The sequence below is a fragment of the Prionailurus viverrinus genome, unplaced genomic scaffold, assembly GCF_022837055.1.
Source record: "Prionailurus viverrinus isolate Anna unplaced genomic scaffold, UM_Priviv_1.0 scaffold_45, whole genome shotgun sequence".
Lineage (NCBI taxonomy): Eukaryota > Metazoa > Chordata > Mammalia > Carnivora > Felidae > Prionailurus > Prionailurus viverrinus.
This window is the reverse complement of record NW_025927610.1, coordinates 3,455,338-3,476,951: the sequence shown is the minus strand read 5'-3', so window position 1 is coordinate 3,476,951 and position 21,614 is coordinate 3,455,338. Positions and strand designations below refer to the sequence as shown.

The 21,614-nt window shown below is 68.3% G+C and overlaps 1 protein-coding gene across 2 annotated transcripts; it reads left to right on the top strand.

Annotated features, from left to right (window-relative positions):
* Positions 1-1,768: 1,768 nt before the first annotated feature.
* On the top strand, positions 1,769-16,118 carry FGFRL1 (fibroblast growth factor receptor like 1). 2 transcript variants are annotated; one of them, XM_047847300.1, is made up of 7 exons: positions 1,769-1,812; positions 2,400-2,494; positions 12,387-12,659; positions 13,767-13,847; positions 13,943-14,224; positions 14,313-14,666; positions 14,781-16,118. In XM_047847300.1, exons 2-7 carry the CDS (start codon positions 2,416-2,418, stop codon positions 15,221-15,223), a joined length of 1,512 nt encoding a protein of 503 aa, XP_047703256.1. In that variant the 5' UTR covers positions 1,769-1,812; positions 2,400-2,415; the 3' UTR covers positions 15,224-16,118. The 2 variants fall into 2 exon arrangements, with proteins under 2 accessions (XP_047703256.1, XP_047703257.1); XM_047847301.1 differs by lacking the exon at positions 1,769-1,812 and adding an exon at positions 2,083-2,191.
* Positions 16,119-21,614: the final 5,496 nt, after the last annotated feature.

The following is a 21,614-nucleotide window of genomic DNA, read 5'->3' as shown; positions in this document are numbered from 1 at the left end:
GCTGCTGGCACTCCCTCACCCAGCTCTCCTCTGCCTTGGGGATGTTGGTTTTCAAGCCCTCTGCAGTTGCAATCTTTTCTGGAAGGCTTCCTGGAAGAGGGGACTCCTTCGAGGATAGAGGTTGCTTTAGTCAGGGTTCCTGATGCAACAGCATGGACGGAAGTCCAGAGGGGACCGAGAGGCTGCTGTGGAGCACCACCGTGACCGTGATTTTTCAGGGCACCTGGGTAGCTCAGTCGGCTGAGCATCTGCCTTCGGCTCAGGCTGTGATCTCACTGCTCACGAGTTCGAGCCCTGTGTTGGGTGAGCTCGAGTCCACTCCAGGCTCAGCATTCTCTCTCCCTGTCTCTATGCCCCTCACTCGCTCATGCTCTCTCTCTCTCTCACTCAGAAATAAACGAATAAATTTTAAAAAATTTATAGAAAAATGGTGATTTCTCCATTCAAGCGAAGTGACAGTGGGGCAGAGGCTCAGTCACAGGCCAGAGACGGTGTGCAGAAGGGTCAGAGAGACGTGCTGGGTGCAGGCAGGGGAGGCGTGGCGGTCAGAGCGCGCAGGGTGCGGCGTAGGGCCAGGCAGGGGCCGGGGTGGGGGGGGGCAGTGTGCAGAAAGAACCCCAGGGAAGCTGGACTCCACAGCACGTGGTTCCGGTCCTGGACGCGCCAACTGCTGGTTGGGAAATCTCGGATAAATTACCTGTCTTCTCTGTACGGGCGTTTCTTCCTCTGCTTCAGGTGACAGCAGACCCCTGCCTGGTCTGGGGGTCGTGCGCTGTTCTCTATCGTTATTGTTAATGTCCTTGTTGCCATCATAGTGGGTGACAGGCCTGAAGCCCCCAGGTGGGTGGCAAGAACATACCTGCCTTCGCTCACGGCCGCTGGGTAAGCTGAACCTCGAAGCTCCACATCCCCCAGACCTGTGCCCCCCTCCCAGAGCCCCGTGGGGTCAGAGCCGGGTCTCGAATCTCTCAGAGAGCCCCGCGGCCGTCCGGTTCGCGCCTCCTGGGGTCAGGGTTGGCTGCGGGCCCCACCAGGGCACCGGCAGTGGGCGTCTGACGCAGGCACGGTTGGGTGCAGGTAAGAGGTGGGCGCCGCGGCGGGACAGGGCGGGGAGCTGCCGGCCGGGGCGGGGCGGGGTGGCAGGGGCCAGGCCGGGGCGGCGGAGACGCGCGGGGCGTGGGGGGGCGTGGCGTGGCTGGGCCGGGGGCGGGACGATGGCGGGGTTGGGGGGGGCTGGGCGGAGTCGGGCCGGCAGGGGGCGGGCGGAGGGCTCGGGCTGGGGGCGGGGCCGCGCCCCGGGGAGCCCGCCCCGCCCGCAGGCCGCCCGCACCGCGAGGGTTAAGGTCGCGAGCCCGGCGGGCGGGGCGCGCGCGCGAGGATTGGGGGAAAGTTTGGGCGCGGGGCGGGCGCGGGGCGGGCGCGGGGCGAGCCGGGGCGCGCCGATTGGACGGAAGTTGTGTCGGGGCGGGGCGCGCGGCGGGCTCGGCGCTCGCTCGGGGAGAGTTGACAAAGCCCCGCAGGGAAGGACGCCTCGCGGCGCGGCGCCCCGGGCCCCTCGCCCCGCCGCCCCGGGACCCCGGCCCCGGCCTCCGGCCCCTGGACCCCACCCCCGCGCCCGCGCTGTCCCCGGCCCCCGGTCCCCGGCCCCGGCCCCGGCCCGAGCCGCCCCGCGCCCAGGTAGCGCCGCCCCGTCCCGAGGCCGGGCCCGGGGGGCGCGGGGCGCCGGGGGTGCGGCGCCCGGGGCGGCGATGACCACGCAGCGCGTCCCGCGGGCCCGGCCCTGAGCCCCGCTGCCCGCCCGCCCCCGCCGAGGTGAGCCTCTGCGCGCGCCCGTGACCCCCGGGGGGCCGACTGGGAGGGCCGACTGGGGAGCACTGGGGTCCGGGGTCCCCGATCCGGCCCGGGGCTGGGGGGTGGGGGGAGTGCCGGACGCCCGGGTGCGAGGCCGCGGGGCACCGGCACGCGCCGCCGCCGCCCCTGCGGGGCCAGTGGTCCTGTCCGCGCCCCGCCCCCGCCCCTGCACCCCACGTGGGCCCCCCCCCCCCCCCCCACCCAGCGCAAATTTGTCCGCTAATGGCGCAGGCGATTATCTGCGCGGCCGCCGGTGTTGTGTGTCCCGCGGGCAGGGCCCGAGTTACAAGCGCCAGGAATCCAGACGGTGTTTGGAGACGGGGGGCGGCGGGGGAGGCCGGTAATTAGTGTAAACCCTTTGTCTGCCTTTGATACCCACGGAGCTCCCCGCCGCTGCTTCCTCCGCCCGGGGCGCTGGCAGGGAGGGCGGGGCGGCCCGCACCCCGAACCCGCGGCCCAGGACCGGGGTGCCGGCGGCCCCGGGGCCCTAGTCTAGAGGGGGGCGACCCCTACCCCGCCTGCCAGTGACTGACCCCCAACACCCCCAGGTCCGCACAGGCCAAGATGACGCCCAGCCCCACGTTGTTGCTCCTGCTGCCGCCGCTGCTGCTGGGGGCCCTCCCGCCGGCCGCCGCCGCCCGAGGTGAGTCCTGGCGCCCAGCCCGGCGCCCCGGCCTGCGCCAGCGCCGCCCCTTTCCCTCCCGGCCCTGAACCCTGCCACAGTGCCCGGCTGGCGCGCGTGCCTGCGCCCCGCCCCTACTGGCCCAGAGCTTGGCGGGTCTCCTGACCGACAGGGTCCCCCACCCAACACTGCCCATGGGGCGCCCCCAGCTCACCCACAGGGCATCCCCGGCTCACCATGCCCGCCCCGCCCCCTCAGCTCATCTGTAGGGTCCCCCAATTCCCCCCTCAGATCCCCCCCTGCTCACCCTTGGGGCTGCATGCTAACACCCCCAGCTCACCTGTGGGGCCCCACACCGATTGGCTGAGTAGGCTCTGGCCTCAGTCCCCCTCAGGGCACACACACACACACCCATCTGTGTCCCTGAAGTTGAGGGCAGCTGGTTACTCTGGGGACTTTTGTGGAGCAGGCTCTTTGGCCACAGCGGAATCTGCAGAGACCCCCGTAGTGGCCAGGGTGCGGTTTGGGGGCAGAGGCGACCTCGTTGGTGTCTGGGACTTGTGACCCAGCCCTGTGCCCCGAGCTTGCCCACCCCAGGAAGGTGCGGGGTGTGTGGGCCCGCCGGGGGGCGCTGAGTCTCTGGAGCTTGGAGGTGCGGCATGGTGTGGGGGGTGGGGGCCCGTCTCAAGGCAGGCCCGGAGGACCCGCTGCTTCAGGCCGCACACTGTCTTTCGGCGTGTGCCGTGCCAGGACTTAGATGCGCACTCACACACCTGACGCCCAAGAAGGCAGGCCTGGAATGTCTCCCGAGGGACCTTTGCCCCCGCACCCAACCGCTCAGCAAGGGACATCCTTGGCTGTTGGATGATGGGAGATACGTGTTCACGGACTCCTGCCCGCCATGTTCCGCACCGGCCTCCCCTCAGCTAGGCGGGACCTTGGGCCAGGCCAGCCCTTTGGGTGTGTTGACCACTCAGGATTGTCCCTGCCCTGTCCACCAGTCCTCTGAGGCTTCGCACCCCTCCCCCCGCCACCCAGCGGGTACACCGAGCCCAACCCGGCCTTATATGGGCACGTTTGGGTGTTGGGTGGCAGGCGGCAGCCCAGGTGGGCCTAATGCCACAGCACCCCCCCGCCTGCCCGGCCGGGGACTGGCCGGCTGGCTTGAGGGTGGGGGCTGCTCAGGCGTGGCTGGGCCCGCCAGCGTCCTGGCCACCGCGGGCACTCGGGTCATGCCCGGCAAGGCCCCCCCCACCCCCCACGGTGGCCGGCGGCCTGGACTCTGATTCCTCTTTTATCTGCGTGGCCTCCCCTTGTTCCCACACCTGCCTGTCCTCTGGCTACAGAGCCGGGGAGCCCTGGAGCCCGCTGGCCTGGGCTGGCCACTGGCCGGAGCCCGAGGCGGAGTGGCGGATGGTGGGCAGCAGTGGGCAGCGGGGCCTGCCTCAGTGCCAAGGGGCCCTCGGAGGGGCCACACCCGGCTCTGTTCCCCTGAGCCTTGGCCTCGGGGCTGCGCCTGGGATCCAGCCCTGGGCCTAGCCCTGTCCGGGAGCGGCCGGGGCCCAGGCAGCAGCAGGGGCTGAGAGCCACTCTCCAAGGGCAGGGTCCTCTGTGGCATCGGGGGCAGGGTGCTGGGGAGAGCCCCTTTCCCTGAACCGTGCTGGCCTCTCCTCCAGACCTGGACTTGAGGGGCAAGGTCACCCCGGGCGCTTCCTCCTTTGCGGTTAAGCAGGCCGCGCGGCGGACCTTCAGGCCGGCCGACCAGCCCAGAGGGACCCCGGCCGCTCCTGAAAGCCGTTCTCCCCATGCGTCACGCTTTCTGGAGTCACTGTGTCTCTAGACTCAGCTCGTGTTTTTAAAGTTTCCTTTTCTGAAAGTTTCACAATCCTGGTGGGTCTGTCTCAAACAGCTTTTTCCAAATTCAAGGAAAGATAGGATTTGGGTTTCTCACAGCGGGACCTTGAGGGGCTCAGAACCAAGTGCCTTTTCACAAACAGCGCTGGAAGAAACCGTTTAAGGGTGGCCACGTTTGAGCTTTTCCAAGGATGAGGCAGCCAGCCCTTGAGGTCACTCCCCATCCTCCGGACCTTGCTGCTGTGCCCTGGGTGAGCTGAGTGCTGACCCCAGGGCCTGGGTGCCTGCCGGCCGGGTGCAGCTCTCCACGAGGACAGTGCCCTCTTACCCTCAGGGCTGTTTGGGGAAGGGTCCGCCAGTGTGAGGTCCAGCCGGATGGCGTGCGGGCCTCGGGATGGCTGTGGTGGCGTGCGTGTGCGCCGGCTGACCTTGGCCTCCGGCCAGGCCGCAGGGGGCCTCCTCCCCCCACCCCCCCGGCCCCTCCAGGCAGCGGCTGGCCGGTGTGCAGCCCCAGCTGAGGTAGATGTACGGGAGCGGGGCCCAGGCTCTGTGAGGGGGGATGTCGGCCAGCCGCCCCATTTATGTCTCGGGCCCCACTCCTGGAAGGGAAAATAAATCACTGTCCCCTCTGGGGGGAGGAGGGAGCTGCGAACAAAGTCGCCTTTAGCTGGGCCTGGAAACTCCTACCGCGGGCTCCTTCTTCATTGTGCGGGAATCAATGGGCCTTCAGCCCCCGCCCAGTGCCATGGGGAAATGTTGGTTTTTCCCGGCAGTGGCCTCAGCCTCTGGCTTGGGGTTCCGGCACTGCTTACGGTGCGTGGGGGGGGGGGGGGGGTTGAGGCAGGCGGTGGCCCTGCAGGCCCGGACCCTTGCTGCTGACCTGCTGGCCTTCCGTGCCTTCCCAGTGACTACAGCCCCGGCAGGGCCAGCACGTGGAGAGCAGGGTGTGCCCAGACCCCAGAGATGCCCCATCCGGTGCTGCCGGCCCACCCTGCCTGCCATCTGCTTTTCCTCGTGGTGGTCACTGGGTGCTCCTGCACAAGCCCCACAGGTGTCCAGCACCTGTGGGGCCCAAGGAGCAGGGCCCACTGTCCTGGGCAGCCGGGAGTCCACAGTCCAGGAAGGCGGGGAGGGGGTTGGGGGAGGGGGATGGGGTGAGGCACAGGCACCACGGCCTGGAAGGAGAGGTGGGCACTGGCCGGGTGAGGAGGGGGAAGGCCTGCAGGGGTGTGGTGTGGGCAGAGGTGGGCAGGTCACGTGGGCTGGGGTGGACGTCTTGGGGCCGCGGGTGCGTTGGCGCAGCTGGGTTGGGGGCATCTGTGGGGATAGGCCAGGACCGGGGGGGCAGCTGGGGGTGGCCTGGGGGCTCTCCCACCTGGGCAGGGCGCTGGCCTTCCTGCTCCCAGTGGGGAGTCCTGGGGTCTCCACACTCCGTGTCTCCGCTGAGTGGCCGGGGGGCAGGCCTGGGGGCTGGCAGGCCTTTGCCCCACAAGGACCGGCCCCCTTGGGGAGAACCCGCGTGGGGTAGGGGCTTCTGGGAGCTGTCCCTGCAATGTCAGAGGCAGCTGTGACGAGGAGGGCGCCTCATCCTCAGGCCTCTGACACCCAGGGCTTGCCATCTGGGCAGGAAACAACCGCTCTCTTCCTGCCCCAGTTTGTTAGAGATTCACACAAGCCCCGCACTGTGAAAAAATAATGGCGCCTGGGGCAGCAGGCAGTGGGGACAGAGCTGCGCTGCACTGTGGCCTGGGACCCCACGGGGCAGTGATGCCCTCTGGCCCCCACAGGGCTGAGCCCCAGGAGAGGGGGGGCCACCGGCCAGGGACTTTGGGCCCCCCTCTGTGCTGCTGCAGTGGCCCGCCCACTCCCACAGGGACTTTGGGGTTCGCTCTGGGACCCGGCGCCGGATGCTGTGTGCTCCTTGAGAGGTGGGTGGCCCACCCTGCGGCCTGCAGGGACTCTAGGGGTCCCACCGTGCCCAAGCTTCATGCCCTCTGGCCTGTCCTCAAGAAGAGGGCTGCGGGCTGTGGGCAGGGGGAGGGGGCAGTGCGGGTGTGGAGGGCAGCGTGGGGCTCTCTGGCTGGGGCTTGCCCGGGCTGTTGGGTGGGTGGGGCTCTCTAATGCCTGAGCCCTCAGGGTAGGTGGAGCGTTGCTTCTGCCCAAAGGCCAACCTCTGGCCCACGGGAGACATCCTGTCACTCTTCCGAGGCCGTGCGGGTCGGAGCCCACAGGGCAGGGCCCCTTGGGTGGTCTGGGCCTCTGGTCCTGTCACCCTGTCCTGTGGGTCCAGGGCCAGCATGTGAGGGAGGCGCAGCGGACGAGGTCCTTCTTGGTTCCTTGGCAGCTGGGGGTGGGGCCGGGCCCTTCTGGGGAGGTGGCGATGCCGTACGGGTTCTCGGCGAGTGATGTTTTTGTGAGAGGGGATGGGTGGCGGGTTCGGGCAGAGGTCGGCTTGGAGTCTGGGCGGCGGGCTTGGCGAGATCTGGACACAGCCACCGGGGTGTCCGGCTGGGCCCCCGCGGTGGGCTCTGTGGCAGCGGGTCTGGGCACTGGCTCGGTCGCCGCCAGCTGTTGGCGGTTTACGCGGGGTTCCCCCGGGGCAGCGGGACTGTCAGGGTGATGCTCTGTGGCCCTTGTGTGTGCCCCGGGAGTGGCAAAGAGGAGGAGCCCTGGAACCGGGGGTCTGCCGGAGGCCCCCCCGGGGGGATTCCAGGGAAGGGAACAGACCCGGTGGGCCCCATCCAGCCTGTCACCTTAGTTCGTGCTCCTGGTGGGGTGGACTGGGCACCCCCGCCATCTTCCTTGCTCGGTGGGTCAGTCTGTCCCTTTGCTGCACCCAGAATGGCCTGGTTTCTGGGGCAACCACCTGTCCTTCGGGTCCTACCGGTTCCAGCACAGACCCTGTGGGTCCAGCCCCCAGGGGCCGCCCTGGGGCCTGTGTGTGCGTGTGCACGTGTGTGCGTGTGTGTGCCCGAGTGGCTCGGAGCCAGGGCAGAGGCTGGCCCCTGCCTCTCATGTCCACCGTGTGGTGGTCCTCACCTGTGGCCCCTCCTGTTGGTATCCTCCTTGGGGAGGGCACTGGCCCCAGGGCCACCGAGTCCGGGCCCTCCCAGCCACCCCCCTGCCGGTGCTTGCTCCCCATGGGAGAACGGCACAGGTGCCCCTGTCTCGCAGAGAGTGCCCACCTGGCCTGCCTGGTGTCGGGTGTCCAGACAGGCTGGGCAGGACCTGCCTCCCTTCCCTGCCCTCCCTCTGGGGCCGCTTGACCTCTCCAGGAGGGAGGCCTCCGGGGGCCGCTGGTGGCTGCCCGAAGTCACTTCGCAGCCAGTGCCAGTGTGGTCAGCCTGACGACCACCTACCCCCCAGCCAGAGAATTACCTGCCGGCTGGAAATTTCTGGGGCTTCTCAGGGGCTACCAGGAGTGGAGCTGGCCGTGGCGTGCCGGCCAAGTGGTTCTGGCACACCCTCGCTGCCACTGTGTCCGTGGCCGCGGGGTTGGGGGCTGCGATGATGTGAGGCTCCCTGGCATGTGGGCCCTGGGAGGGGCGGCGTCTGGCCCGGCTCCTCTCAAGGAGGGGGCTCGGGGTCAGCAGATCACAAGCGCCATGGGCAGCGGGGAGAGGCAGAGGCTCTAGAGGCCCTAGACGGACCTGAACAGAGCAGGGGGCTTGGGGGTGGTGCAGGTGGCGTGGCCAGGGCGGGCCACCCCGAAAGGGGCATGTCAGGCCCCGCGGGAGGGCAGGGAAGGGGGGTGTTGGGAAGGTGTATCGGCTCGTAGAATCTTCTGCACGCGTGTGCTTTTTCAAAACACTAACTGCACTACATCGGTATTTGACATTCCGGGGCTCGATTGGGAAGGTGTAACAGGAGGGCAGGCAGCGCACAGGCCGTGAGGGTTGGGGGGGTGTGCGTGCTGAGTTTCAGGCGGCCCCCGAGGGCCTGTGAAAACGGTCAGGGTCTGTCCCTGTCTCTCGGTTCCTCCCAGCGCCCCCACCCCTTTGGCCCTGCCGGGGCCCACGGATGGGAGAGGCGTCGTCTGGGGTGATGGCGGGACCTCCTTGTGCTATAGCTGGGGGAGCCGGATGGGGCAAGGGGGTGTGGGCTTCGGGGTGTGTGCACAGTGCTCCAAGGTGTGCTGCATCCTGGGGTGAGGGGTCTGCGTCCACTGTAGGAGTGTGTCTGGTTGTGTGTGTGTGTACTTGGGGGACTGTCTGCGGGGAGAGTGTGTGCATCTTGGGGGGCAGCACCTGAGGGATGTTGCTTCTGGGGGACGGCATGTGTGGGGGGACAGCATCTGGGGGACAGCCTGTGTGTCTGGGGGACAGCACCTGGAGGGACAGCCTGTGCATCTGGGGGACAGCCTGTGTATCTGAGGGACAGTGTCTGGGGACAGCCTGTGCGTCTGGGGACAGCCTGTGTGTCTTGGGGACAGTGTCTGGGGGACAGCCTGTACGTCTGGGGACAGCCTGTGCATCTGGGGACAGCCTGTGCGTCTGGGAGACAGTGTCCGGGGGACAGTCTGTGCATCTGGAGACAGTCTGTGCGTCTGGGGGACAGCCTGTGCATCTGGGGGACAGCCTGTGTGTCTGGGGGACAGCACCTGGGGGGACAGCCTGTATATCTGAGGGACAGTGTCTGGGGACAGCCTGTGCGTCTGGGGACAGCCTGTGTGTCTGGGGGACAGTGTCCGGGGGACAGCCTGTGCGTCTGGGGACAGCCTGTGCATCCGGGGGACAGCCTGTGCATCTTGAGGGATGGCGTGTCGGGGAGATGGTGTGAAGGGACGTGCCCTTGACACCTGAGTTCTGGACGGCAGCTAGGAAGCCTGGATGTGTGGGGCCGTCCGGGTTGCCGCACCCTGGCCTCTCCGGGCACCCCTGTTCCTGGCCATGTTTTCACGGCTGTGGGGGAGGAGGGCAGGGAAGATAGAGGGAGGAAGGGGGATGTGGTGACCCTGTCTACCACCTTGATGTTCAGCCCCCTTGAGGGGTGAGACCCAGCCCCAGCCTCTTACCCCCGTGTCTGCCCGCCCCGTGTGACCGTCTACCTCCTCCCCATGCTCCAAACTTCCCAGGGCTGTGGCTTGGGCCGTGTGCAGGGATGGGCCTTCTGGCGGTGGTGCTCACGGGAGGAGGGGCTGACGCTGGCTGGAAGGACCCCAGAGGAGACCAGGGCCTTGGTGCCAGGGCCCCCAGGCTGCCCTGGAGCTGTCAGGCTTTCCTCCTGGGAGGGGACGGGAAACCGGCTGCCTCCCCCACCCACATGCCCTCCAGGCGCCCATCTCTCTCAGCTCTTGCCTCAGTTTCCCCCTGGCTGAGTGGGTTGGACACCCTGACCAGGTGGAACAATGGGGGCTTGTGTTTCCCAGGCTAAATATAGAGCTGTGGCCGTGGTGCTGGCGGCCAAAATTCCCAGGAATCGGGGGGGGGGTGGGGGGGGGGGGGGGGCGGGCCTCCCTCCTGTGAGCCTGCTGGGGTCTCCGCAAAGGCAGGGCTTGGAGGGGGCAGGGCAGGCCTGGCCTGGGGTCCAGTAGAGCTCAGGTGGGGGTGGGGCAGGGCTGGCCCGGGGGAGGGGAAGGGGGCTGTTTGCTTTAGGATAAGGCTGGCTCCAGCTGGGGCCTCTGGCTGCCGGCCTGCCTGTCCCCTGTCCTGCTTGCGGGCCGGCCCTCGGGGCCACACTTCCGGTCCGTCTGGCAGTTGGCTCTGTCCTCCTCCCTCTCCACAGTTTCCAAGGGGGCCCGTGGCCTCTGAGGCCCAGTAGATGCCTGGTCCCTCAGCTCGTCAAACTCCTGCCTGGTGCAGAGGGGGCTGGGCTGGAGGTGGACCCCCCCCCCCAACCCCCTCAACCACTGTCAGATGGGTCCTTTCTCTGTCACTGAGGCAGGTTCCTCCCAGGGCGGAAGTGTCGGGCCAGCCCCATGTCGTGCCCCCAGGATGGGGTTGGACAGGCAGAGGTGGAGAGGGACACTGCCCCTCAGGCCAGGCAGTGTTCTGTCCCCCTGCACTTTCCAGGCAGTTCGTGCGTCTGTGTGTGCACACGTCTGTGTGCCCAGGTGTCAGCTTGCGAGGCCCAGGGCACGGGGGGGGGGCTGGGGGGTGGGGGTGGTGGTGCCCTCTTTGTCCTGCGGCCTGGGAGGCCCCTTTGAAGAGTGACAGGTGTCGGACAGGGCCTGCCTGGGAACGAGGCCGGGACCCTGGGCGGTTGGGGGGCCCCGCAGACAGTTGAGAAATTAGGGGGCGGCGGGTCTCAGGGCCCTCCCTGTTCTTCCCGCCCTTTCCAGGGATACTGGGGTTCTGGTGAGGAGGGGGCTGGCTGGGAGTGCTGAGATGGCCTGGGGCCCACGGTGCGCGGTTAGGGGCCCCACGACAGGAGCAGGGGGACCCCAGTGGAGGCAGAATATGGGTGCAGGGAAGAAGTGTTGCTGCAAGTCTGGGTGTGGGCTTGGTGGGTGGCGTGTGGCAGCAGGCGTGGGCGAGATTGTGGGTGGGGGCTGGGGAGGCCGGCGCCCACAACCTCTAGCCCCCTTTCTGTTTGGAGTCGTAGAGGGAATGGCCCAGCGTTGCTGTGTCCCCCACTTCCCCCGTCCCCCCAGCGAAGCTGGAGTCGGAGCTCAGGACCCCTCCCCGCCCGGACCCTGGTCTATCCACATGGGGACCAGCCCCCACCGCCCCCCAGCACCTGCAGACCAGTGGTGAGGGGCTGTGCTCTGCAAGGGTCCCCTGGGGGTGGGAGGTGACAGACAGGAAGCCGCCGCTTGAGCCTCCAAAGAGCCCGCGGAAGCACTTTGGGTCCTGGACGCAAAGGCCGCTAAGGTAGCCAGCTGGTAATTGCATGTTGAGGGAATACCAGCTGCTTATTAAAAACACATGCTGCCCTCAGGCCCCGTGGCGATAGCCTCTCGGAGCAGCGGCCGCCTCCCGGCACCTCCGTGAGGCCGGGATGGGATGCCGGCCCTCCCGGCCCGAGTGGCCACAGTGTGGGGTGAATTCCCCTTGCCCACAGCTGGAGGGTGGGGTCTCCGGAGCTAGGAAGGGCAGCCGGGTGCCTGTGGCTGCCTCTCCTGGTCTGGGGGGGGGGGGGGGCGGGTACGGTGGGTGGGGTGACTGTCGGAGGCCGGCACCCCTGTGGCTGCAGACTGGCCCAGGCTCGAGGCACAGGCATGGGACAGGGGACCTGAGGGTTGGCCAGGAGACGGCCCTGCTTCTTTCGGACACCCGCAGCGTCCTTCCCCGCATCCTGGTCACCCCCACCACCCCTGCACTCGGGCACAGAGGTGCTGAAGCTGGCCCGAGACTCACGGGTGAGGGTGGCCTTCTCGTTGCTCAGGGGCCCCATGGCCTCAGCCCACAGCTCAGGCTTCTCCCGTTGGGGCGCAGTGGGCAGTGGCTGCCACCGGACGGGAACCTTGCACTTAGGCCTGGCACCTTGCTCCTCGCCCTCTGACCCCAGGGCCTTGGGGTCCTGCTCCCCTCCCCGCCCCCGCCCAGGGATGAGCCACCCGGTGTGGTGTGACTGGGAACAGCAGAGCCTTCGGCCCTGCAGGCGGACCCGGGCAGGTGGGGCCCACGCACACACGGGCGCAAACGTGGGCCACCGGCCACGCCTGTTCGTGCCGCATGGACTCGCTCACAGGCCGCACGCGCGGACACTCGCTGTGTATGGGAGGCAGTGAGGGGCCGCTCTGGCTCGCCTGCGAGCATGCGCCCTGGGTGACCCGCTCCAGCCAACCTGTATCTTGACTACAACGTACGTGACGGGTGCTGGGGGGGGCGTGAGCCAGAGCCTGGGAGCTCCGTGGGCGTGGGCTTGGCGTGCGGTGGGTCCAGGGTGAACGCCAGCTGCTGTGGCCTGGGAGCAGGGCCCCGGGCTTCAGGCCCCCCCCCCCCCCCCCCCCCGCCGCCCCGGGTCTGTGCCGGGCAGGTGTGTCTGTGTGGAGTCCTGGGTGGGGACCCGACGGGGACGGCCCCCTTCCCCTGGCTCCCAGCAGCCCTGCCTGCCTGGACCCCTGACTACCTGCCAGCCCCCTCCTCTCTGACTGAGCCCTCTGGCCCGCCCGCAGGCCCCCCGAGGATGGCGGACAAGGTGGTTTCGAGGCAGGTGGCCCGTCTGGGCCGCACCGTGAGGCTGCAGTGCCCCGTGGAGGGGGACCCGCCACCGCTCACCATGTGGACCAAGGATGGCCGCACAATCCACGGCGGCTGGAGCCGCTTCCGCGTGCTGCCCCAGGGCCTGAAGGTGAAGGAGGTCGAGCGAGACGATGCTGGCGCCTACGTGTGCAAGGCCACCAACGGCTTCGGCAGCCTCAGCGTCAACTATACCCTCATCGTGATGGGTCAGTGGTGGCCGTGCCAGGGCGCGTGGGGGCGGGCCGGGCCAGGGCTGCGCCCTGTGAGCCCTGAGTCAGCACACCCCGGCCCCCCGCCCCACCCCGCCCCATCCCTGCCTGAGCTCAGCCCCCTGCCTCCCAGGATGAGACCCGTCCCTGCCTGCCTCCTCCGGGCCCAGGACAGGGGCTTGATCTCTGTCGTCACCCCCGGCCCCGGGGCCCCTGCTCCTTCTCAGGCCTGTACCTCGGGGTCCCCCTCCTTCCAAAGGTTCTGCTGACCGGGAGACTGAGGCTGGCTAGGGGGCGGCAGGAGTGGGCGTGGGGGAGCCCCAGGGTGGTGGTCCCACTGAAGGGCGGGCTGGGCGGGCTGACGGCCCTGGGTGTCGGCTCTCACTTTGAGGCTCAGATTTCAGAGTTCAGAGGGGCCGCCCAGGGCCTTCTGTTCTCTTTTGCCTCTGGGGCCCAGGCTTGGGGACTGGCGGGGTCCCCGGCGACACACCCTCCGGTACACATGTACCAGGCGCATGGCTGGCCCTGCCCCCACGGGCCCCAGGGGTGGGGCTCCCCGGGGCTGGGGCTCCCCGGGGCAGGCTCCCTCCGAGCCGTGGCGGCCGTCTCACAAAGGGGGAGCCTGACCTGTGCCACCCCCTCACTGGGTCCCGGGCTGGGTGGAGGCGGCTGTCACGGGAGGGGCATTCCTCAGCCTGCCCCACCCCCGCGGGGCCCCTGCTCCGGACTGTGGAATGGGAACCCTGTGCGTGTCCCCCCCACTGTCCTCTGAAAGGGGAGGACGACTAGGTGGTATGTGAGCCATGTCAGCTCACCAAGGCCTCGGCGCCTTGATGTGGGCTAGGGTTACTGCAGCTGCCGGCGGGGCTGGCCCCCTCCTCCCACTGGCCTTGCAGACCCCCCGGAGCCGGAGGGGTGGGGGCGGGCGGCCAGCTCTGTTGGGGTCACCTGCACCCAGGGGGTAGGCTGGGCGGGCCGCTCTTCCCAGCTGTCTCTGGGATTCTGAGATGCGGGTGTGCTCCCAAGGGCTCCCAGTTGTGTTTCTAGAGCTTTCCCAGCTGGGCCCAAGGCCGGGGCCCTTCTCACGTGCCCTCGTCTCTGCAGATGACACTGGCCCGGGAAGGGAGCGTCTGGGGCACGACGGCCCTTCTGGGGGCCAGGAGGACCCGGCCGGCAAGCAGTGGGGTGAGATGGGGCCGGCGTCTCCCTTCCCCTCGGGCGCGGGTGGGGGGCTGGCCTGCCGGGTGCCTTGCTGACCTCGGTGCCGCCCCGTCCCGCAGCACGGCCCCGCTTCACACAGCCCTCCAAGATGAGGCGCCGGGTGATCGCGCGGCCGGTGGGCAGCTCCGTGCGGCTCAAGTGCGTGGCCAGTGGGCACCCACGGCCCGACATCATGTGGATGAAGGATGACCAGGCCTTGACGGGCTTGGAGGCCGGCGAGCACAGGAAGAAGTGGACGCTGAGCCTGAAAAACCTGCGTCCCGAGGACAGCGGCAAGTACACGTGTCGCGTGTCGAACCGGGCGGGCGCCATCAACGCAACCTACAAGGTGGACGTGATCCGTGAGTGCCAGGCCCGGGGGGGGGGGGGGGGGTGGCGGGGAGCTGGCGGTGCCCGGGGCGAGTGCCGACGCGCTGTGTCCTCGCGCAGAGCGGACGCGCTCCAAGCCTGTCCTCACGGGCACGCACCCCGTGAACACGACGGTGGACTTCGGGGGCACCACGTCCTTCCAGTGCAAAGTGCGCAGCGACGTGAAGCCGGTGATCCAATGGCTGAAGCGCGTGGAGTACGGCACCGAGGGCCGCTACAACTCCACCATCGATGTGGGCGGCCAGAAGTTCGTGGTGCTGCCCACGGGCGACGTGTGGTCGCGGCCCGACGGCTCCTACCTCAACAAGCTGCTCATCACCCGCGCCCGCCAGGACGACGCGGGCATGTACATCTGCCTGGGCGCCAACACCATGGGCTACAGCTTCCGCAGCGCCTTCCTCACCGTGCTGCCAGGTGCGTGCGCCTGCTCCCGGCCCCGGGGCCCCTCCGTGCCGCGGGCCGGCCTCTTGTCGCCGGGACCCGTGGCGCCGTTCCCCTCCCCACCCCCCTCCTCGGTCCCTCTTGCAGACCCCAAGCCACCAGGGCCGCCCGTGGCCCCCTCGTCCTCGACCGCTAGCTTGCCGTGGCCCGTGGTTATCGGCATCCCGGCCGGCGCCGTCTTCATCCTGGGCACCGTGCTCCTGTGGCTCTGCCAGGCCAAGAAGAAGCCGTGTGCGCCCGTGCCTGCCCCTCCTCTGCCCGCACACCGTCTGCCCGCGACTGCCCGCGACCGTGGTGGGGACAAGGACCTTCCTGTGCCCTCCGCCCTCGGCACCGCCCCCGGTGTGGGGCCGTGTGAGGAGCTGGGGCCTCCGGCAGGGCCCCAACACCTGCTGGGCCCCGGCCCGTCTGCCGGTCCCAGACTCTACCCCAAGCTCTACACGGACGTGCACACGCACACGCACACGCACACGCACTCTCACGTGGAGGGCAAGGTTCACCAGCACCAGCACATCCACTACCAGTGCTAGACGGCGACACCTCTGGGGCGCCAGCCCGCGGCAGCTCTCGGTGCCGTGGGGGTGGGCACGTGGAGGTCAAGGTGGGCAGGCTGGGGGAGAGGGCCACCGAGGGAGACGGACCACAGGCAGGAGGTGCGGCCAGCACCCTGGGTGCCCGGTGTGTAGGACACACACACACGTATGACCTGGCTCTGGACACACACACACACACACACACACCCTCAGACCGAGACGCTTTGGGGAAGGCCCGTGTTTGTAACTTTGCAGTGTGCATGTAGCAGCGTGCTAGTTGATGAAGGAATCCCTTGGCTCCTGTGAGGATTTCACAGGGACCACGGTCAAGCCACCCCTCCCCGCGCCTGGCAGGAGATCTGAGAGGCACCCTGGCTTCGCGAACCGAGACTTCCCGCCCCCTGCCCTGTGCCTGCCGCCTGCGTCCCTGCCCAGGCCTCCGCGGGGGGAGGGGCGGCTATTTCTGCCACCACGCGTCTGGGTGTCCGGGAGTCCCCCTCCCCACCCTCCCCGCCCCGGGGACCCTGGGCCAGGAGGTCAGGCACAGCGGTCCCCGCCGCGTCCCGAGAGGCCGGAGCCCGGCCCCGGGGTGACCCTGCCCCGCCCGGCCTCACACTGCCAGAGATAAGGGCCCTCGATATTTATATTTAAGAAATTAAGATAATAATATTAATGCTGGAAGGAAGGTGGCGCCACAGACCCGGCCTGTCCCTGGGCCGGGATGCACCTGGCCTGATGGCCAACCGAATGGCCCGACCTCGGGGGGCCACACACCCATGTCCCACTGCCGGTGGCAGCCCCAGACCTCTGTAATTTTATATAGATTTTGAGCTGAAGCTTCGTATATTTAATTTATTTTGTTAAACAAGAAAAGGTGCATCCTTTCCCCTAAGCTGGCGTTTCTGTCTTTGGCATGTGTGTGTCTGCACGTCTGTGGGCCTGAGCACGTGTGCAGGTGTGTGTCTGAGTGTGTGCAGGTGTGTGTAGGTCTGCGTCTCTGTGCACGTGTGTCCGTGTTCACGCACGTGTGTCTGTGCACCAGGCTTGGGCCGCAGAAGCAGGAGCAAAGAAGGTTCTCGGGAGTCCCCGAGTTGGCCTGAGGCTCTGGGGCCGACACTGTGGGGTCCCTGGGGCCGACACTGTGGGGTCCCTGGGGCCTCTCACCAGCTCCCCCGACCGGAACTCTGGCTGCTGTGTCTGCAGCGTTGACTGCCTCACGCCTGCAGGTGCCTCCTTGGGGAGCTGGAGTCCTGCATTCCTGGCCCGGGGAGCATCCCCTCTGCCAGTGTGGCCCCTGTGACCCTCTGGCTTATGCTCTGGGGGTTCAGCTGGTGGCCTTGGGGGGCCGGGGCCTCGTCACCTCCGTCTGGGTGCCCGCTGCCTATCGGGCACAGTCCCGAGTCCACCGGCCACCGCCAGGTTGTGAACAATGGTCTCGTTCTCCAGATGGGGAAACTGAGGCTGGGATTCACTGCCTCCGGCCCAGGGCTTCTGTACCTTCTTAGGAAAAGGCACCCGTGTCAGGTGCTTTGTGCTCCTTGGAAGGTGTGGCAGGAGGAACGAGGCCTCGCCGGTGTCCAAGGTGCTACAGAGAGCAAAGAGCAAACTCTGCCCTGCCCTGCGGGCCGGGCACCTGCCACCCCGCCCAGGTACCGCCGGCTCCCTGCGGCTGGGCCCCCCCAAAGTCAGGGCCAAGCCTGCCCCATCTCCCCTCCCCCTTCCCCAGCCAAAGGCGGTTCTGGGGCCCCTCTTCTCTAGCATCCCAGGGCTAGGCCCCATCCTCTGGCCCTTCTCCACTGCGACCCCAACAGTGCAGGATGGGGCCTCCTGCCCTCGATGTCACCCAATCCCTTGGCCTCCCGAGGATGGACCCCACTCCTTCTGTCCCCAAGGGAGCCTAGCCCTGAAGGAAGACCCACTGGGCTGATCCTGATTCACAGGCAGTGATGGAGGCTGGGGCAGGACTAGTGGCCTCTGGGTGACCGAGGGAAGCCAGCTGTGGGAGCCCAGCTGTAACAACCAGGGGGGAACCGTGGGGGCTTCAGACAACCACAGCTGGTGACAACAGATGTTCCCCTGATGGGGGGGGGGCAGTGGGGGCCGTCACCTGGGTGGGTTTCGGGGGGGGGCAGGGGAGGCATGGAAAGAGTGGACCCTGGGTGGTGGGGAGAACTCAGGCTATGGGACACCCACAGGCCGTGGGGGTGAGTAGTCCCACCCTGGCACCAGTGAGGGTGCAACCCCCAGGACCGCCAAAAGTGTCCATGTGCTTCCCAGCCTGGGGCTCCCAAAGGAACTGCCCTTGTCATCTGCTCCAGGGAGTTCTGAGGGCTAACTACCTGCCTGACCCTGCTGTCCCCTCTCACGGGGACCAGCAGCCCTGGGCTCCCCAACCCCAAGGGCCCTTTCGGGGCTTCCGAGGCCAGGCAGGTACTGATGGGCTGCTCGCTCTGTGACACGTGGGGAAGCTGGGCTGAGCAGGGGATCCCGCCCTGTCAACCCAAAGCCCATGTCCACATCTCCTGTGCGCCATGACCTGGGGCCTTTCAGCTGCCTGCTCTTGAGGCAACCGTGTGGCTCCAGACCCCCCCTCCATGCCTTTCTCGGGGGCCACCTCACCCACCCCCAGCCCCCGCCATGGGTGCCCCTCCCCTGCCCCGGGGCTGCCTCCAGCTCTATGTTGCACCACTCCTGGGAGGACGTCAGTGCCCACCTGGATGCCCCTTGACCCCGGCTACTGTCCCCTCCATTTGGTGTCCTCTCCCATGCAGGGACAGCCGATGGGACAGCAGTGGGGATAGACCGGTAGGTCAAGGTTGGGGGGGGGCGGGCTGGGGACAGTAGGCACTGGTCCCGGGTGCAGGGGCTGTGGCTTGCAGAGTGTGTGAAAGACAGGGCGCAGCCTCACAAGCCCGGGGGTCCCAGGGCCGGGCCTCATCAAGCAGACGTTTGCTGACTGGCCAGCAGTGGGCTTCTCTGGGAGCCTGGCCGTTCCGCCCCCTTCCCCTTACAGCCGAGCCCACACCTGTGTCTCTGCAGGTGTCCTATGGCCCTTTGGGGACTCGCACGCCTGATGCAGACGGAGGAGACTCGGTTGGTGCTAAAGATGGGGTCCCCCACCCAGGATGGGGCCCTGGGAACAGAGAGAAGGGGTGGGTGCGGAAGCGGGCTTCCCCTGCCCCTTCTGCCCACCCCTGCACGGCCAGAAAGGCAGTGGGCAGCTGCCAAAGCCATGGGGACCACTACAAGAACACCATGCCTGGTGCCCCCAGCTCTGTGGGGCTCTCCGGGGCCCCGTCTGCAGGCAGGTACACCCTCAGAGTGACCCCGGCCGAGCCAGGCTGGATGAGGACTTCTGACGGGCCATTTCGGGAGGACGCTCCCGGCATCCTGGGTGGGGGTGCCGGTGTACTGGGTAGGCGGGACCTGAGTACTGAGCCGGGCCAGCACCCTTCCCTCTGATCCGTTCCTGTGTGGTGATAAGCCAGTTCCCGTGAAGCCAGAGACCTTGAAAGGGCAGCTCACGCTCTAACACTTTGGGTGTGACCCCCCCCCCCCCCCCGCATGCTTCCCGCCATCCTGGCTTCAAAGGGGAGTCTCATCCCACAGCTGTCCAGAGTGGGGGCCTCAGGCTGACAAGGATGGGTCGGGAGGGCCTGGCAGGAGATCAGAGCCTTGTCCTGGGGTCAGGCCAGGGGAGCGGGGACAGGAATGCAGGATCCGGGACGCAGGAGAGGCGTCGGGAACATGGGGATATACAGTCAGGACACAGGATGGGGACAGATCAGCCTTGGCTTGGGACTCAGGGCTCAGGGTCAGGGGCCCACAGGTGACGGCCAGGCTGCCGGCCTCTGAGGCTGAGCTGTGTAGGGCTTCTGAGGTCGCAGACCCGCTGCAGGGGCCGGCCTCACCAGGGGCTGCATGTCGGCCCAGGCCCAGGGCACAAGGCCAGGCCACCCAGGGACAGGCCGGCCTGTGGGGCAGGGGCGGCTGCGAGGTGAGGTACAGACAGGGCCAAGGCTGTTCAGGGAGCTGGGTCCCCCAGCTGGGCTGGGGGGAGGAGAGCAGACCCTGCCCCACACTCGGCACCAGCACAGGGCGTGAGAACCTCCTGGGAGTCCTAGGAGACCAGGGCCGGGTGGGGGTGGGGGGGCAGGCTGCTCATCACGTGGGGGAGCTGGCCCTGGGGGCGGGACGGAGGTGGGACCTGTTGGGCAGGGGCGGGGCCTGGGGCGGGGGTGGGGCCTGTTGGGCAGGGGCGCCCTCTGTGCCCTGTGCTGACCTCAGCATGTGCCCAGCTGGACACGGCCACCCAGGCCTGGGGGAACCCGGGGCCTAGAAACTCTCCTGGGGGGGCCTGGGTGATGTAGGGTCCTCGGGTCCAAGGTTTATTTTTAGGTCTCATGAGGTGTCTCTGAGGAAATATTTGCTTCAGGGGTACTGGTCCTGCCCAGGGCGGTGGCTGGGGTGTTGATGGGGGGCCCTATCCCCACTGTCGCCGGTGGCCAGCCCTGGTGGGCAGGCAGGACCCAGGGAGGACCCCGCTCGCTGCCGGACCTCCAACCCCCCACCCTGGGCTCCCGGTGGGCGTGGCCTCTGGAACAGGGGGCGGGTCTGAGTGCTCCCTGGGGTGGAGCAGGGCCGGTTTGCCGCAGAAGTGAAGGAGGGACAGACCTGGTCTGCAGGCGGCCGCACCCCCCCACCCCCAACCTGGTGGAGGCAGGGCCACCCCCGGGGGAAAGGCCCGTCCCCCTGGGCGTCTGGGGGCCTAGCAGGACTGCCGTGCATGTGCAAGGCCTCCGGGCCACAGGCTCCGCACCGAGCCCTCGTGCTGTCTGGCTCCCTCGCAGGTAGGTGTGGTCACCATGACACGGACGCTCACGAGGCCTGGTGGGGGCTTCTGGGCCAGCCCCTCACCGTGGCCCCTGGTGCAGTCCCTCAGGTGTCCGCTCCCCAGCCTGGGCCTGACCCATGGGCAGCCCCAGCCTCCCGCACTGATGGCCCAGCTCTGCCTGCTGGACCTTGTGAAGGTCTGTTCTGTCCTTCCTGAGGCCCCACCCAGGGCACACCCCGCCCCCCGCCCCATGTCTGCCCTGCTGAGCTCTCCACAGATCCACTGCAGCCGCACAGCCCCACCTCTCTGAGCCCGGAGCGCGGCTGCCTGCACGTGAGACTCAGCACCCACCCCCCCCCCCACCCCCCGACCCTGCACAGGCCCTTGTGCTTTGGGACCCTGGGGAGGAGCTGGTGCCTGCCCCGGGCCCAAGGGGGTCTGGAGTACTGAACCTGCCTCCCACCTGGGCTCCTCCTTGGAGACCACCCAGGACCAGACCCCATGGAGCCACTCCTGATGGCTTGTCCCGGCCTCACAGACCCAGTCCTCTGCACTTCCCGGGGTCGGGGTCGGCCTGGGGTCCCGCCCGGTGGGCTCAGGAGCTCACCCCCAAAACTGCCTCTGCAGGGCAGCAGCCTGGCCCAGATGCTGTGGCCGCTGAGGCCTGGCCGGCTGCTCGTGTCCTAGCACCGAAGCTTTGCGGGCGGGAGCCGCTGAGCCAGGACGTGCACTAGCCCCCGCCCGTCTACCACGTGTCCCCTGCCAGCCAGGCTTCCTGTGCCCCCACCCTGGGAATCTCGGTCAGCTCAGGGCGTGGGTGGGTGGGGACTCAGCACAAATTCAGCATCAGCTTGGGACAGAGCAAGGCTCTGGGGTCAGGGGCCCCTCCGCACACGTCTGCCTCTCAGGGTGCCGCCTGGTTCCTCTCGGGGGGGTCTTGAGTCTGCCGTTCGTCTGGGAGGACAAGGCAGCGTGTTTGGGTCGGGCCCTGTGGCCCGCACAGGGGCCCGAGGCTTCCTGGGAGCCGGAACCCCGAAGCCGAGGATCTGCGCCGGGCACACGCATCACCTCTCGCTCCCACTCGGGCCGGGTCCAGCTGGCCATGCCTGCTGGCTGGAGACTTGCTCCCTCCTCTGGCCGGGGAGGGCTCACCCCCAGAGGCTGCAGTGACCCCTGCCCGCAGCGTACCTTTGGGGTTCCGGGAAGGCCGAGGGGAGAGCCAAGCCCCGGGGAGGAGTGCACTGGCCTGGCGGGCATCTCAAAGGGGGAGCAGTGTGCTGTGGAGGGATCTGGGTGGGGGTTGGGGGGTGGGGGGTGACTCCAGGGAGGGGACCGGACCGGGCCAGATGTCTATCCCCCACCGTGGCTGAGCTGAAACACACAATCCCAGGCGGGGCTCGGGGACCCCCGAAGGGTCTGCACTAACCCCAGGTAAGGGAGTGGTGGGGCCTGAGGCTCCCACACCCCCAGACAGCTGTGTGCCCACTCCCACTGCCTGCGACAGCCGGGAGCGGGGGGCATCTGGCCCTCGGCCGGCAGGTGGTGACAGCTGCC

What these genes read in the sequence shown, in the direction of transcription:
- FGFRL1 (XM_047847300.1), top strand. Translation starts at nt 2,416, where the DNA reads ATGACGCCCAGCCCCACGTTGTTGCTCCTGCTGCCGCCGCTGCTGCTG. An exon ending in GCCGGCCGCCGCCGCCCGAG is followed by an intron (nt 2,495 to 12,386) that starts GTGAGTCCTGGC and finishes GCCCGCCCGCAG; the next exon opens with GCCCCCCGAGGATGGCGGAC. An exon ending in CTACAAGGTGGACGTGATCC is followed by an intron (nt 14,225 to 14,312) that starts GTGAGTGCCAGG and finishes GTCCTCGCGCAG; the next exon opens with AGCGGACGCGCTCCAAGCCT.